At 48.9% G+C, this 14,217-nt stretch overlaps 1 protein-coding gene across 1 annotated transcript in view; it reads right to left on the bottom strand.

Annotated features, from left to right (window-relative positions):
- Positions 1-12,158, bottom strand: part of ELOVL6 (ELOVL fatty acid elongase 6) — a 79,069-nt gene extending 66,911 nt beyond the window's left edge. The window contains exon 1 of the mRNA XM_065690230.1: positions 11,857-12,158. Within this exon, the coding sequence (XP_065546302.1) occupies positions 11,857-11,945 (89 nt within the window). The 5' untranslated portion in view covers positions 11,946-12,158. The remainder of the gene's footprint in view (positions 1-11,856) is intronic.
- Between the last annotated feature and the right edge of the window lie 2,059 nt (positions 12,159-14,217).

The raw sequence follows: 14,217 nt of genomic DNA, 5'->3' as shown, positions 1-14,217 counted from the left end.
TTATAGACTTTATTTAGGGTTTTTGCAGCTAGTGACTGGAAAGTGGCTTTTAGTAGAGGCTCCTTTTATACCAGGATATGACAGGGGCTGAGGAAAGCTACATGTAAGCACTCCTCTTTTGTTACTGCCCTATTCCAGAAATCAAGTACCAAGTGACTTCATCAGAAGATCATAGCGGACTACCCCAATGCAGTATTTCTTGCTGTTCATCCAAAGACAACTCAGGGCCAGGTCTGCACTGCCCAGCTCCATCAGCCCAGCTCCAGAACACACACCAGCAGTTTTGCACTGCATGGGCTACTTTATGTGAGCACAGAGGGCTTCTCCAGCCACCCAGTTTGACTGTTCCTAAAGCACTGCCAGTTTGACTGTTCCTAAAAAGATGTACAGAAAATGAAAGAGGGAGGGGAAAGGGTCATATAAAGGAAAAATCAAATAGATAGCTGGAAAAGAAGAAAATGCATGGTGGGAGAGAAAGGAAGAAGGATGTTTGGAAATGGCTGTGGTCCAGTTAGCTCCTAGGAGTCTCTTCATATTCAGTGCAGAGAAGGGAATGGTTTTAGGATGCAACTTATTTCTCTTGGCTCCCTATTTCAGGATGAGATGACTCAGGCACTTCACATAGCAGGTGACTATGTGTGGTCAGACAAATCTCATCACCGGTGCCTGCAGGGTGCTCAAATGACTGAATGAGTGAACAGTAATACAAACTACCTGTAATCACCAAATATCAGGATCTCAGACGTGTAAACCTCTTGAGCAGGCTCAAAAGACATACGTGGAAGAACCTGGGAAAGGTATGCACTGTAACTACCGTCTTTATACAGGGCTACCATTACACAAAGACCACCTCTCATGAACACCTTGGGCCAGGTTTTCAAAATGCTTCTTTCAGTAAAACATTTTCTTTCATTTCCTAACAAGCATGAGCATCCTGCATACAACAGCCTTGCGACAATCTGGCTCTAAATGTTGCAACAGGAACACCTGTGTTGATCCTATCTTCCAAACTAAATTTTGAAATGCGTCCATGATGTGAGCGCTGACGTAGGAGGAGAGCACTTGGAAAATGCTGGAAAGCTTATGGGAAATTCTTAAAAATAAACAAAAAAAACCCAAACCCAAACCCATCACATGTGATACTAAAAGTCAGCGAACAGGGACACATTAACTGAGGACTCCAAGGACTCCTCTCAGTGCTATAACATTATTTTTACCCATGGTGTAGGCTGTCTGGAGCTGTCCTCACTCCAATGGGACATCTGCAAAACTACCCACATTACAGAGATGGTGGCAAGGTAGCTGCACAGATCGGGCTCTGACAGCCCAAGCAGTAAGTTATCTACACCTTTTCAAAAATAATTGGTTTTGTCTGCCTGGGGTACTACTAGTCTTAAACTAACCCCCCAGGCTGCTAGGGGTAACACAAGAGCTTTTCATAGCATCCTTGGCCAGTGCCTTGCACAGGGGCAATCTCTGCCTAGCATCAGACCCCCAGAAATGCTGCAATATGTTAGATCACTGGGCATTTTCAGCATGAAGTGCCAATCCAAGTAAGATTTAACTCCACAATATTTACAGAGTTCTGAAACAGCAGATAATGATTTAACAAAATAAACTGATGGTATGTGTACACAGAGCCACTGCAAGAGGGAATGTCACTTCCACACAGTTCTGTTGTGACTGGTACCAAAAATAGTATTTTCTTTATCAGACATGTGATCAAGAAAGGGTACTAAAGCACACAAGAGTGATCAGGTCAGATCAAAGGTTGAATCAGATCAGTATTTTGTTTCAGATAGCGGCCAACAGTAGCATCTCATGAAAAAATGTAATGGGGAAATGCCCTCACAAAATAATGTAAAGACAACATTATGCATCTCAAAATACTTCTACCTGTTAAACAAACTGTTTCATCAGGGGTCTGCTATCAATGCTATGCATTCTTTTCATCCATTCCACTTAGCCCAACCTCATGGCTTCTCTTTTTACCTAGGAAACGCAATGAAATCACCAGCAGGTTTTGCCAGGTTTGGGTCAGTCACCCAAAGCATGGCGATGCCTGTGCACAAGGGCCAGGTCCCCATCCACACCCTGAAAAGGGGTTGAGGTCTAACTTGGGCCCTGGCAGCCGTCAGCCCCAGAGCTACCATGACAGCAGAGCAAAAGTCTTTGTAAAAGTGAAGGCAGCTAATGAAGACAAGAGGATCATCATGGTGTACTTCATAGCTTGGAGTTTTCTGCTTGGCTATCAAGCCAAGAAGGATGAAGAAACAAGAAGTAAGGAACTCAGATGTAAGATGTCCACAGAATTTGCTGCTAATAACCAACATCTCTCTTGGTTGTGACCTCCAAACACATGGAAAAGGAGTAGGACAGCCAGCCTCTCCAGAGAGAGCAAAAAGGAAGAAAACCCAGGACTTTCAGCTGCATGGACATTCATATAATGGAAACCACGAAATCCCCATTACTGTTTACAGAGGACCTGCATTCAGCAGATGCACAACAGGAGACCTAGAGGGAAAGCTCCCAGTTGAAGCTAAAAGGATAATTATATAAGGAAAAAGCCAGACTTTGAAAACATTTGTTAATAAACCCACTACATGAATGGGAGAGTACAACAACTCTGGCATCCTGCTTCTGCTTATACTTGGGGGATTTTACTGTCAACTTAAGTACCTCTTAAGGGTTCTAAATAAAAAGAATAAAAGAAGAAAAAAAAAGAAAAATAAGAAAAAAAAGGAAAAATAAAAAAAGAAGTCAGACTATTTTATTAGCCAGAAGATCATACCCCACAATGATATCATTCTGGTGTTTATACAGGGCAAATACCTGTCCTTAATAATGATCTTGACTGACCTCAAATTTTATGTCCAGGGATAACTGAAGCCATCAGATAGCAAAACCAACACATTCAACTTGAGGAGCTCATAATCAATCATAGATGATGTCCAATTCATTTTTCACTCACTTTGCAGGCTTCACATGCTGAAACTAACTGCCAACAACTTTTAAATATTCTATTTTAAAGTTATGATCAGAAGTTGTTGAACAGTCTGAAGTTTTATTAAACTATATGAAGGACAGCCTCTTCCACAAATTTACAATTAGGAATGGTCTGGACGTTTGCAGTTTAATCTCATGACACCAACAATAACCTGCCTTGCCTCAAATATTACAGCAGCTTTTTTGCGTCCTCAGTTACCACAATCAAGGAAACAAACTTCACACAACATCCTTTACAAGAAAAAAGCATTCTTCAGTGCTAGTACAAGTGTACAGCTTCACATTAATGCTGTAAGACCATCACATTCTCTGTGCTGTTTTAATGTAATTACTCATACCGGTCTTACAACCTCAGGATCACCTTTGTGACATGGTGAAAAAACAACTTTGAATATCCCCAGGAAGGAACTGTTTCCCATTTTACACCTTTGGAACCGAAGCACAATCAGCCATTTCCAGAGATGGCACAGGTCCTGGGTTTCTATTGAAACTGTGGGACTCAGGTACCTTTTGAAGAACAGCGTCTGATTGACTGATGCCTAACTTGTACGTGGTGGCTACAGCTGCACTCAGCTTGAAGTCAGGCTCCCCATGTCATCAGAAATGTACTGATCATCATTCCCCTGCATGCCTCACAGTGCATAAACCACTCTATGTACTCTGCAAAGCCCCAGGTCCCCTGGCATGAGGTAAATCTTTGACTTTCATCACACCCTCTTCTTCCCAACTCTGAATACCAGCTCTTCCCAACAGAGGTCAAGGACTGTTCAGCAGATGCCAGATCTGCCCATTTCATCATTTTGCAGCATGTCAGCTCTGCAGGATCTGGGTCCCTTCTCTAACTAAACCAAGGTCAGGATGGTTTTGGAGTCCTTCCACGTTGCTCCCAGCTCCTAAATAAGTCAGGGACAGTACACTGATGTGCCAGGTGCTGTGTAGCCATAGAGTAAATACAAAACCCTTCTACTCCAACCTGAGACAAGGTTCAAGAGGGCTGACAAAACAGCTGTACAAGAAAAAAAGTACTAGCTAGCAGTCTGCAGGTAATGTGGTTACACAAATAGCTCACATCTTGATAGAATCTGAGACAGTGGAAAGTTTATTTTACATTCTAGCTGACACTAATTTACATTTTAAAATAACGTTTTAACCTCTGCCCATTTCCATTAAAAGAAGAAAGCATCTAAACTCTCTCTTGATTAGGCTTTCCAAAAAGTATTCTACATCATCTTGCCTTCTACAGTCCCAATGGACCCTGTACTACAAAATCATTTTCAAAACTGTGGAAAGCTCCATAAACTCCCCTAATGCAAAAAAAAAAGAAACCCCAGCTCTATACCCTCCAATGTCTCCAGCTCCGTACTGATAATCCCCTTGCAGAGAAGGGTCTCTGCATTCCCCATCTATTTGTCCTACCTCCCTGGACCCCAGCACACCAGGGTACCAGCCTGCCAGTGCTAACAGTCACAAAGACAGAAATACTACAGCCTTTCCCTTACAAATTTTTCCACTTTTTTATCTCTATATTGGTCACTAAGAGTCAGCAGATCAAAGTCAGCTAAAAAGGGCTTGGGATAGACTCTTGAGCAAGGGGCAGAGACTGTGCAATGACATAAAGGAGGAAAAAAGTACAAAACATCCTTTTATTCCCAGTACCACTATAGATGGCTGTAGAGAAGAGACCAATGGCAAACACAGCACATAAATTTGAGAGTTAAATACTCTGCCGGACCTTTCTCTGCTGATACCAACGGGAACATGACCATGTTTGACTTTTTAAGGAGCAGTAGATGTACTGAACATGAATGCTCACTGCGTTTTCAGCAAGGAGGTCAGGGAAAAGGCCACTTATGTCAGGTATTGCAGAAAATGGAGTAATCGAGACCCCTAATCACACAATGAGTTACATGCAGCGATCTCCTGGTTACCCTGAGCCCCATTAGCAGGAAACATCCACCAGCACGGAGTTCATTAAAAGACCAGGATCTAACAAATCATTGTAGCCTGTCTAGAGTGCTACTCTTACCAGATTACGGACAACCAGACTGTGCCCGTTTGAGGGAGGAGGAGAAAATGGATGTCCCCATGTAAATTTTACTCACTGCTTTTGGACAGCTTTTAATTTTTCTAGGTTGCAAGGGATACGCACATAACAGTGTCTGCCTCAGAAAAACTAACAGGAAGACAAAATTCACCAAGGTAAAAACAGTGGCTCGTCATCAAGGTATGATTAAAACCCGGCATTCAGGAAAGGAATGCCACTGTGGTGACTAGGAGGAGCCCAGAAACATGTGCGACCTGACTGCAAAACAGCCAACAGCAATTAATGTGCCATCACAAAAACTGCTGTCCTCACGACACGGGGCAATGACCTTGGCCAAAGATGTGCTTTGCGCTCAGGCTGCCTTCGCCTGTGGTGCATAAGAGCCTGTGGAGGTTGACTGCAGGTTGTACTTTTGCCAGGACTGATGAAGCAGGGATGCTACCATGTAACAGGAAGGATAGCTGCCTGGTGCCACTCCAACAGCCCTAACACCACATCCCTGTGAAGCTATAGCTTGGCAGGCTAGAAAGCTGGACCAGCACACGGGGTGCCCCCTGCCACCAATTTCACATGGATTTAACCAGTAAAGGAAGCTGTCTCTCTCTGCATGGGTGCCTGTATCCATAAGCTAGCAGAAGCAGCCACAAGGTGAAAAGACTGTCTGCCAGGGGAAAAATTCCCTGTGGTTCAGGGTCAGGCCATTTAGAGGAGAAAGGAGATACCTGGGCACCCTGCACCCTAGTCCCAGGGCAAATCGGCTTCTCCCCATCACTCCTTCACCCGTCCTCATAAAGCACCCCGAATCCAGGGATTTGTGCCACCACTTGCTACTCAGCCCATGCCTGCACAAACACCCTTGTGCTTTCACGGTGTATGCCTACTTGACAATATCAGCTACTTTTTCAAAAGTGCCAAGACATAGCATGCCACATCTCATCCCAAACCGAAACGCTCCCGAATGCTCATATTCTCTTATGGAAATGGCAAGCTCCTGAATTACTTCTTGCTCCATTCTTACAAGTTCATTATTCCCACAGGCACATGGTGTTTGACAAAGTGGAAGAGATGTTTTCACTCTCAGAGGCTCAAAAATTAGCGAAGCAACATGATGACAGATGTGTTCACACTCTAGGGATAGAGTAAGCAAAAGGCCAATGCCTACGTTTCAGTGGTAGGCTGAACCCAGAAAACACCCATGTATTTATCTTCAGGATGACATTTCTGTGCCACAGTCTTTTTCCTTCTTTTTCTTCCCCCCACACATAGACAGAAAATACCTGAACTCTGAAATGACATGTACTGTTGTTCCCCATAGGCTCTGTCCTCATGTTTTCAAGGAGCCAAAGCCCTGTTATACTCCACTGTATCAGCCTTTTGCTCAGAAAGGCCTGAGGGATAGAGGAAAGGCAAAGAAGCGGTATCCTCTAATCTCTACATCTCCAAAACTCCCGTGCACTGATTGTCCTGTCAACTTTATGGACAGTTTGCGCGAAAGAACAGAAAAAAGCCCCTCTGGGGGATGAAATGTGGAGGTAGGCTCAGTTCTTGAATTTTGCTCAAGTACAACAGTCTCTCTGTGGTAAAGAGCAACTCGTACACCTTCCCTTTGAGCCCTTGCCGCAGCACAGAGAGAAGGACAGGGTGACTGTCGTGTCCCCTCCACATCCTTCTCTGGCATTCAGCAAGAGCTCAGGAGAGGGTAAAAAAAGGAAGTAATTTACATCAGTTTTTGGCTGCCACACACGTATGCCTGGAGAGGTACGTGCACAGCCTCTCACTCTTGATTTCTGCATGAGGTAAGAGTAGCTTAAGTGGATGCGGGAAGCTTGTTCTGCATTTAGGAAACAAATCTGTCTAGGACGATGGTGCTTCTGTGAATTATTAAAAGGCAAGTGTGTTTCAAATCCAAAATACCTGACCCTCTGCTCCGCAACATCTATCTCCAGTTTTGACTGAAAAGATCACACCAAAGGATAAACTGCTCTCAGCATTGGCTGTACTTTCTGCCCCTTGCCACATTAATATTTTTGCTAACAGATGTTAAAAATAACTCCCCGCACCTGGATGTTTGTTTTCAATACACAAACATTTAACACTCATCTAAGGCTCACACAATTTCAGAGTCAAGTTTGAGCTGCCACAGACCTTTAAAACTAAAAAAATGCCTGCCTGTCTTTACACAGTGCTTCTCTCTTTACTGGAAGCTCACAGATGAAAACAGACGGTTTCTGCAGCAGAGCCCCACAGCATCTTTGGGGAATAACCAGCTCCGCTGCCGTCCTGCTCATCCTCCTCCACTCCAGCTCAGCTCCTGCTACTACCCGTGAGCGTGCTGCTGGCTGCCAAGGGTTAAACCTTGGCTTTTCAAGGAGAAAAACAGGCGTGGAAAAAGCCAGAGGGGCACAGAAAAGGAGGAGGGGGGGAGCCTTTGGAGGGCAGGAGGGCAGGGCAGGAGAGCAGGGATGCCCGGCGCTCTGCAGCAGCAGCTGAGCAGCAGCACAGGAAAAGTTTCTGTGATTTTAGGCAAGCCCTGACGTGACGTCATCTCGCCCAGATAATCTCGGCGCAGTCAGCACAGGCCTCCTGCCTCCCCATTGGCGAGCCCCTCGTCAGCAGACATCTGAAGATAATTATTATTGGCCAGACAATTATAACAGGAACAACTGTCACTTCGTGCTGATGCCCGAACCTGGCACTCTGCAGCACGATGGGAAGGACCTCGGCGGTCACTGCTGCCTTCGTGCGTTGCTGTCACTATCTGCTTTTCCTAAGCACCAGCCAGGTTTTGCTGCCTCGCTTCCTGCAGCCCGGAATCGGGACTCCAGTGCTGCAGCCCTTTTTGCTGCATGTCTGACTGAACGATGAATGTTCTGCACGAATACTGATGTATTTATGCACAAGAGATAAAGGACTAGAGCTACATTAATTCTCACGCAGCAGTTTAAGGTGGGGGAAATCCCTTGCAGATTATTTAAGTGATCCCCCTCCCCTCTCTGAAGACGTTTGTGAGGAGGTGCTGGGAGAGTCTGAGAAATCATTGTATGTAATTATCTTAATAATCATTTGACTTATTCCTCATTATACTGACATCAAACCTCCCATGGTCTGCGTACAGTAAGATAGTGTATCTTATCTTGATACTGTGTCACATATTAAAAGCTACCTGGTGGCACTATATGCAAAGGTACGTCCACAACAGCCTTCCCACAATATGGGAAAGTTTAACTAATTTCATGAGACTAAACGAACCCCTTAGCTCCTCAACCTCCTGAAAACCCACCATCGCTTGTTTAGGAAAGACAACTAATTGGGTGGCTCTCACTCTCAGACCAGCAGTGTGCAGGTCTGCCTTTGCAGCCTGCAACCCTGCTCTGCCCTTCATGCCTCTCTTCAGGAGAACCAGGCAATCTGGGGGCTATACCATAAGGGCAACATACACATAAAGCTATGCACTGAGGAAAGCACAAAACATATCAGCTTGTAAGTGTCAGGGAACAGACTATTCATTTTTCTTCTGTGTCAAAACAGTAGCCTCTTTACAGCACTAACAACTGAGGCCCAGGCTCTAAAGAGGTCTTCGCGCAATGCACACTGCAGGATGGGGGCCTCTCTAAAGTGAAGCAGGAACATCTGGAATGAAGCAAGAAGGACCTCGTTCACTGCCATTAGACCAATTCACCGTCAGACAGGCTCCATTCATGTCAGCCTCAGAGGGCTGATCTCCAGGGGCAGATGCAGTGAGGAAATAAACAGTAGGTTGGGGCTGTGCTGAAGAAAAACCTGGGTGCCAGCGACCAGCAAGTGCAGAGGGCATGCACTTGCCCCAGTGAGCAATGGACCTTGGGACAGGCTTGGAGGACAGAGGCAAAGGAGGGACAAGCTTTGGCCAAACAGAACCAGCCACCATGATCCATCCAGACCAATCAAACCAGTACCCAGGGGGTATGCCGCTACCCCTAGGCTTTGCGTTCAAGCTTTTCCAGGTTTAGGCTTGCACAGTTATAATTAAAAGGGCTTGTCAGTGCTTTAACCAGCTCAGAACCCAGAGGGTATGCAAAGGTATCCACGTCGTTCCTCAAACTGGCCTACATCTTCATATGTGAGCTAGTCAGAATCCAAGGACTCTTCTCAAAATCCGAAAGACACGGTCAACTCCTTAGAGCCACCTCAGCCCCCAGCACCTCACAGCCTAGGGGTTTTTATGGCCTTGTACAGTATCAAGAAAGATTTCTAAAGTTAAGCAAAATAACGAATGCCACACCTACAGAATGTGTTTACCTCCACGTTAGACATGGTAATAGTATGGCATCCTAATTTAAATAGAGATTACGGTATAAAATCCTACTAGCTTTTCCTGAAGCAAGACCACTTCGTCCACCTTCCTCCCCAAAGAACGAACAACTGTGTTCAGCCCTACAAACTACTACTCAACAACCTCATCTTAGAATGCTCTTACATTAATGACGCCTACGTTAAGGGTACACCTACAAAGTCAAGAAGCCACGTACTGCCATCAGTGTCTGCATAAGCAAACCTATGGTGTCAACCTGATATGAAGAAGAAAAGCCTTCTTGTATGGCCCTTAGCTGATGCATTTTACCAGTTAAGTTCCCCCACAAAATTCAAGTGCTGGTACAGCAGCTTTCATTAAGCAAGTGAATATCCTGAAGACAAAGCCACACAATTTAACCTAAAACTCCAAAGGGTCTTCAGCAGCATTTTGATGACAAGTCTGCCATGACAGTGGGCACAGCTCCATTTCACTTCCAGAAACACTCTCAGGCCACAATTAAATTGCTCTCCTTTACTTCCATTGGAATCAGTTCCCTTACAGAAGGCAAAACTAGACTGAAAAGCATGCGCACACAGACCATTGTGCCTCTTTAGCTGTACAGCAGCAACACAAAACTGATGGTCTCTTCCTTTGAAGCTGGGAAGAGAAAGCCTGGCGTTACAGGAGTCCCAGCTGGAGACTCTGCAGTACATGAGACTGCCAGGGAGATTTTAACACTGCTTAGCATTTATATAGTACCTGACATCTTCAAGTCACTCGGCAAACATTACCGAAGTCATCAACGCACCTCATGAGAGCATTTCAGCATTATTACTCCCTACCCCTCTGGTCTTTCCCTGCTGGAGAAACTGAGGCCTAGGAGAGGTTATGTAATAATGTTCCCAAGGTCATGCCATGAAGCGCAGCAGAGCCAAGAAGATGACACAGGAATACTGGCTCCTAGTTATGTTCTTTAATCTAAACCGCATCTCTCCTGAGTTATTTGGCTACAAAACACACTCAGGAACCCCCCCCCCCCCCCCCCCCCCGTCCTCTTTTACCAGTTTGTCCTCTTCTGATGCCAATTTTTCTCTGGAACATGGACAAAATGGGAAGCATCCAATGCTCCCAGCCCAAGAGTATCTATGTTGCCTCCTTTTTCCTGAAACATGAGTGACACTAGGTAACCCTCAAGAGCTAATGAGTGCACCTGCAGGGGAATGGAGGCACACACACACTTAAAGGGTCATTTTAATTATACCGCATTTAGAAGCCCTGAGAAGAGTCATCGGAGGATTCTAGCAAGTCCCTGGCTGAGATCCATCTAGGATCTGGGCCCATTCTACCTTGCAAACATAGGCACCAAAGCCTGGACCCAGAGACAGTCTTACCCTGCCATCGTCACCTGAGGGTAGCACTGGGAAGCTCCTCACTTGGGAGATTCAGGGATTGAAGGAACCTGAGAGGGCAGGTGGCACCGCTGAGGGAGGGCATACGGGCAATGGGAAAGCAGGGGGCAAGCTGGGGAGAGACACGACGGGAGCAGAAGACAGCTTGAGACTGGACTGGTCAGGGGTGGCTGGGGACAATGCAGCAGCAAAGCACGAGGGAGCACAAGCAAGGTGTGAACACAAGACCCATGCAGACAGCCAATGCCAGAAGCAAGGTGTCGGGCACGTATGATGGAGAGGGAGATCCCGGCAGAAGGGCGGCACGGGGTACGACGCAGGAGAGGGCAGTGGCAGCCGGGGCGCTCCCTCCACGTTGCCAGCCGAGGCCCACGGAGCAGCGTGGACCGCGCCGGGGGCCAGGGGTGCCGCCGGGGCAGTGTGCGGCACCAAGCAGGCTACCGGCACAGCGTTCCCGTCCGGCGGGCAAGGCTGTGTGCGTGCGTGTGTCCGTTTGCGTGTGCCTGTGCGCGTGTGTCCGTGCGGCTCCATCTCGTCGCAGCCCGGGCAACCCCGCGGAGTCTCTGCGCAGCTCCCAGCACGGCGGATCCCGCCGCGGCTCAGCTCGCCCCAGCTCCCTGCATACGCCGGGAAAGTTAATAGCCGCATGGCTCCAAATGAAGTTTTATTAGGAGCTGGGGGAGGGGAGCGGGAAGGAAAGGGGCTCCGAGGGGAGCGCTGGCAAGCGCGCAACTTGTTTTAACGAGCGGGAGGGACGGGCAGGGATGGAGGCACGGGAGGCCGAGGGCAGAGCCTGGGCACGTGTGCGACTCTGCGCCGCCGGGCCACCCGGAGGCCGGGGCACGGCAGGAGGCGGCGGCGGGAGGTCGGGCCCGCATCGCAGCCCACGGGGCCGCACCGCACCGCACCGCCGGCGGCGGGATGCCCTGGCCTTGCGTAACCCGGCGGGGCGGCCCCGCGCACGGGCGCGCAGGTAGCGCCGGCTGTAGCGCCCGCGCGTGTGCCCGCGCACGGCGGCGAGGAGCCGCACCGCGCTGCACCGCGCTGCCGGGCGCACACAGCGCGCACCCGGATGGGCTCAGCGCCTCCCCGCCGACCGGCGGGGCCGGGGGGGCGGCACTCACCAGTTCTCCTGCATCCACTGGATGGCCGCATGCTCGTTGAACTGCTTCTCGAATTCGTATTCCTGCAAAGTCAACACTGACATGTTCATTGGCCCGGTGGCTGCGGAGCCGCTCTCCGCGCCGAAATGCTGCCTGCCGCCGCCTCGGGAGCCGGGCCCCTGCGCGCCCGCCGCCGGAGAGCCCCCGCCTGTGGCCTGGCCAGCCCCGCCTCAGCGGTATCCCGGGTTTAACATAGCTCCGCGCCCCTCCGCGCCTCTCCTCCCGGGCCCGCCGGTCTCCTCCTCTTCTGCGGCCGCCGCGCAGCGCCCGGGGGCGGTGCGGTCTTAGTGCCCGCCCGCCGCCACCGCCCGGGACACCCGCCCACTCTCGCGTACCCGCCGCCGTTGCCCGGCGCACGACGCCGGTCCGCACCGGGGCTGCGCTCCTGGCGGGCACGGAGGGTACCCCCCACACATACACCCCTCCAGGCCCTCCAAAATAACTACAGGCATCGGAAGCCCCCACCCCGGTATTGAATAGCTACCGCAGAGCCCTGCGCGCCCTCCCAGGCCAGCCGGGAAATAAAGAGGCGCAAGCTGAGGTTTAGCCAGCAAAGCAAACGCGTACACTGCCCCCCAAAAGCCTACACCCCGAGCCCTGTTTGCATTTGAATTCAATGTGCGCCTGCGGTGACTGCCGCACTCAGCGGCGCTGGGCTCTCTGCCCCCTGCCTAGCCAGGCCCTGGGTGTTGCAGGGAAGGGGGTGCTGGTGGGTGTCCCCACGCTGGTCACTGTCTTGCAGAGCCCCAGGCTCCCCGCTCTGCACAGACACGTTTGGGATGCTGCCCTGCGGCTGGGGCAGCATGGGGCAGGGACCCCGTGTGTAACTATCACCTGGCAGCTAAGGTTCACGGTGTTTATGGATCCTTAATTTTGCCTTCCCGTCTCATCTACCACATGCTGATGTCTCCAGCTGAGTTCCTCCGGCAGCACTCGGGACGTGGTTTACAATGAGAGTTGGGCTAAAACAGCGGCCCCAGCCCCCAAAGAGCTTGCAGTCTGAAGGCAGGAGGAGAACAGCTTTTGTGTCAAGAAAGTGAGCAGATCCAGCAAGTGTCAGCATGCTCTTGTCTCTTGTGGACTTCAGTTCTCATTAACATGGAAGTGTTTAATGTCGTTAAACCCAAGCACTGGGGAGGAGAAAGAGAAGCAAGGAGACAACCCTCACGTTGTGGGACGTCAACAGCCAACTAGTCAGATGCTCCTGCTTGCATTTGACTGGCGTGACTTCAGTCATGCTCTTCAGTTTTTCTCTCCTTTTTTTTCCTGACAATTAGAACTTTTCCCTAATGAGGGCTGAGTTTCCCACATTGTCACCTGACAGGGGGTTTTAAACAAAACACCGAACCTGATGATGCTCACACTGAAACTGCAAGGTGGTGCTAAATTAGTATTTATTGCTATCATACCCAAAGGCCTTCAACAGATCAGGGTCCTCCAGTCCTTTTCTCGAAATGATTACTGTCTGTACAGGCAGGATGAAGGGGAAGGGCAATAGCGCTAGCTTTGCTTTCCAGATGAGAGGCTCTGAGAGCTGCAGGGATTTTCAAAACTGCCTCTCATCAGCTTTCAGTGGCTACTGAACTTGCTGGTGGAGTGGTATTTGGGCAAAGCTGGCTTCATATGCACTCCTGCTCCAAAGGATGTGCCCCTAAAAGTCCAAATCTCCACTGGCAGGCAGTTTTTGTGGATGGGGACCACAAGGCAGATGGGTGAAGACATCTGGAGAGATCTTCGGCACCGCCACACATGACATTGGATGGCTGGATGAAGCTCAGGGTAAAGGGCTCCTCACAGCTACAGAGCTCTAGGTCTGCTAGAGCCATGGAACTGCTCCTTGCCATCATGCTGGAGGTTAAATGCTGCCCATGGCAGATATTGGCCCACATCACCTGCTCCTCTGCTAGATATAATTCCTGCAGGATTACACATGGACGTGTCAGCTCCAGATGTCCTCACCACAGTGTGCATCAGCACTTGCTCCATTAAAAGCTTCAGGTTGTTATAAAAATTCCATCTTAGCCATAGTTTGATTTAATTACTTTATTACAATTGATTAATATTGAGAGGCAATAAGCAAGCAGCGCTGGGTGCGTAGGGGAGTCTCTGCTCCACCAAAACGCACACCGGGGTCTTGGGTCCAGTCTCTTATACTTCTTGGTCTTGGGTCTCAGCCAGTCCCTTCTTCATCTGTACCCAGATGCTGATGTGGCCCCTTTTCATTGTTCTTTTCTTGTTGCCGAGGTCTGCTTTTCGGTGAAGAAACTTCTTGGAAGAGGTGCTGAACCCCTTGGTAATTTATTAATAAAGAATCGTTTCTCA

The sequence above is a fragment of the Lathamus discolor genome, chromosome 1, assembly GCF_037157495.1.
Source record: "Lathamus discolor isolate bLatDis1 chromosome 1, bLatDis1.hap1, whole genome shotgun sequence".
In the NCBI taxonomy this organism is placed as follows: Eukaryota; Metazoa; Chordata; class Aves; order Psittaciformes; family Psittacidae; genus Lathamus; species Lathamus discolor.
Note: the sequence above shows the minus strand (reverse complement) of the source record. Positions and strands in the feature narration are given on the sequence as shown.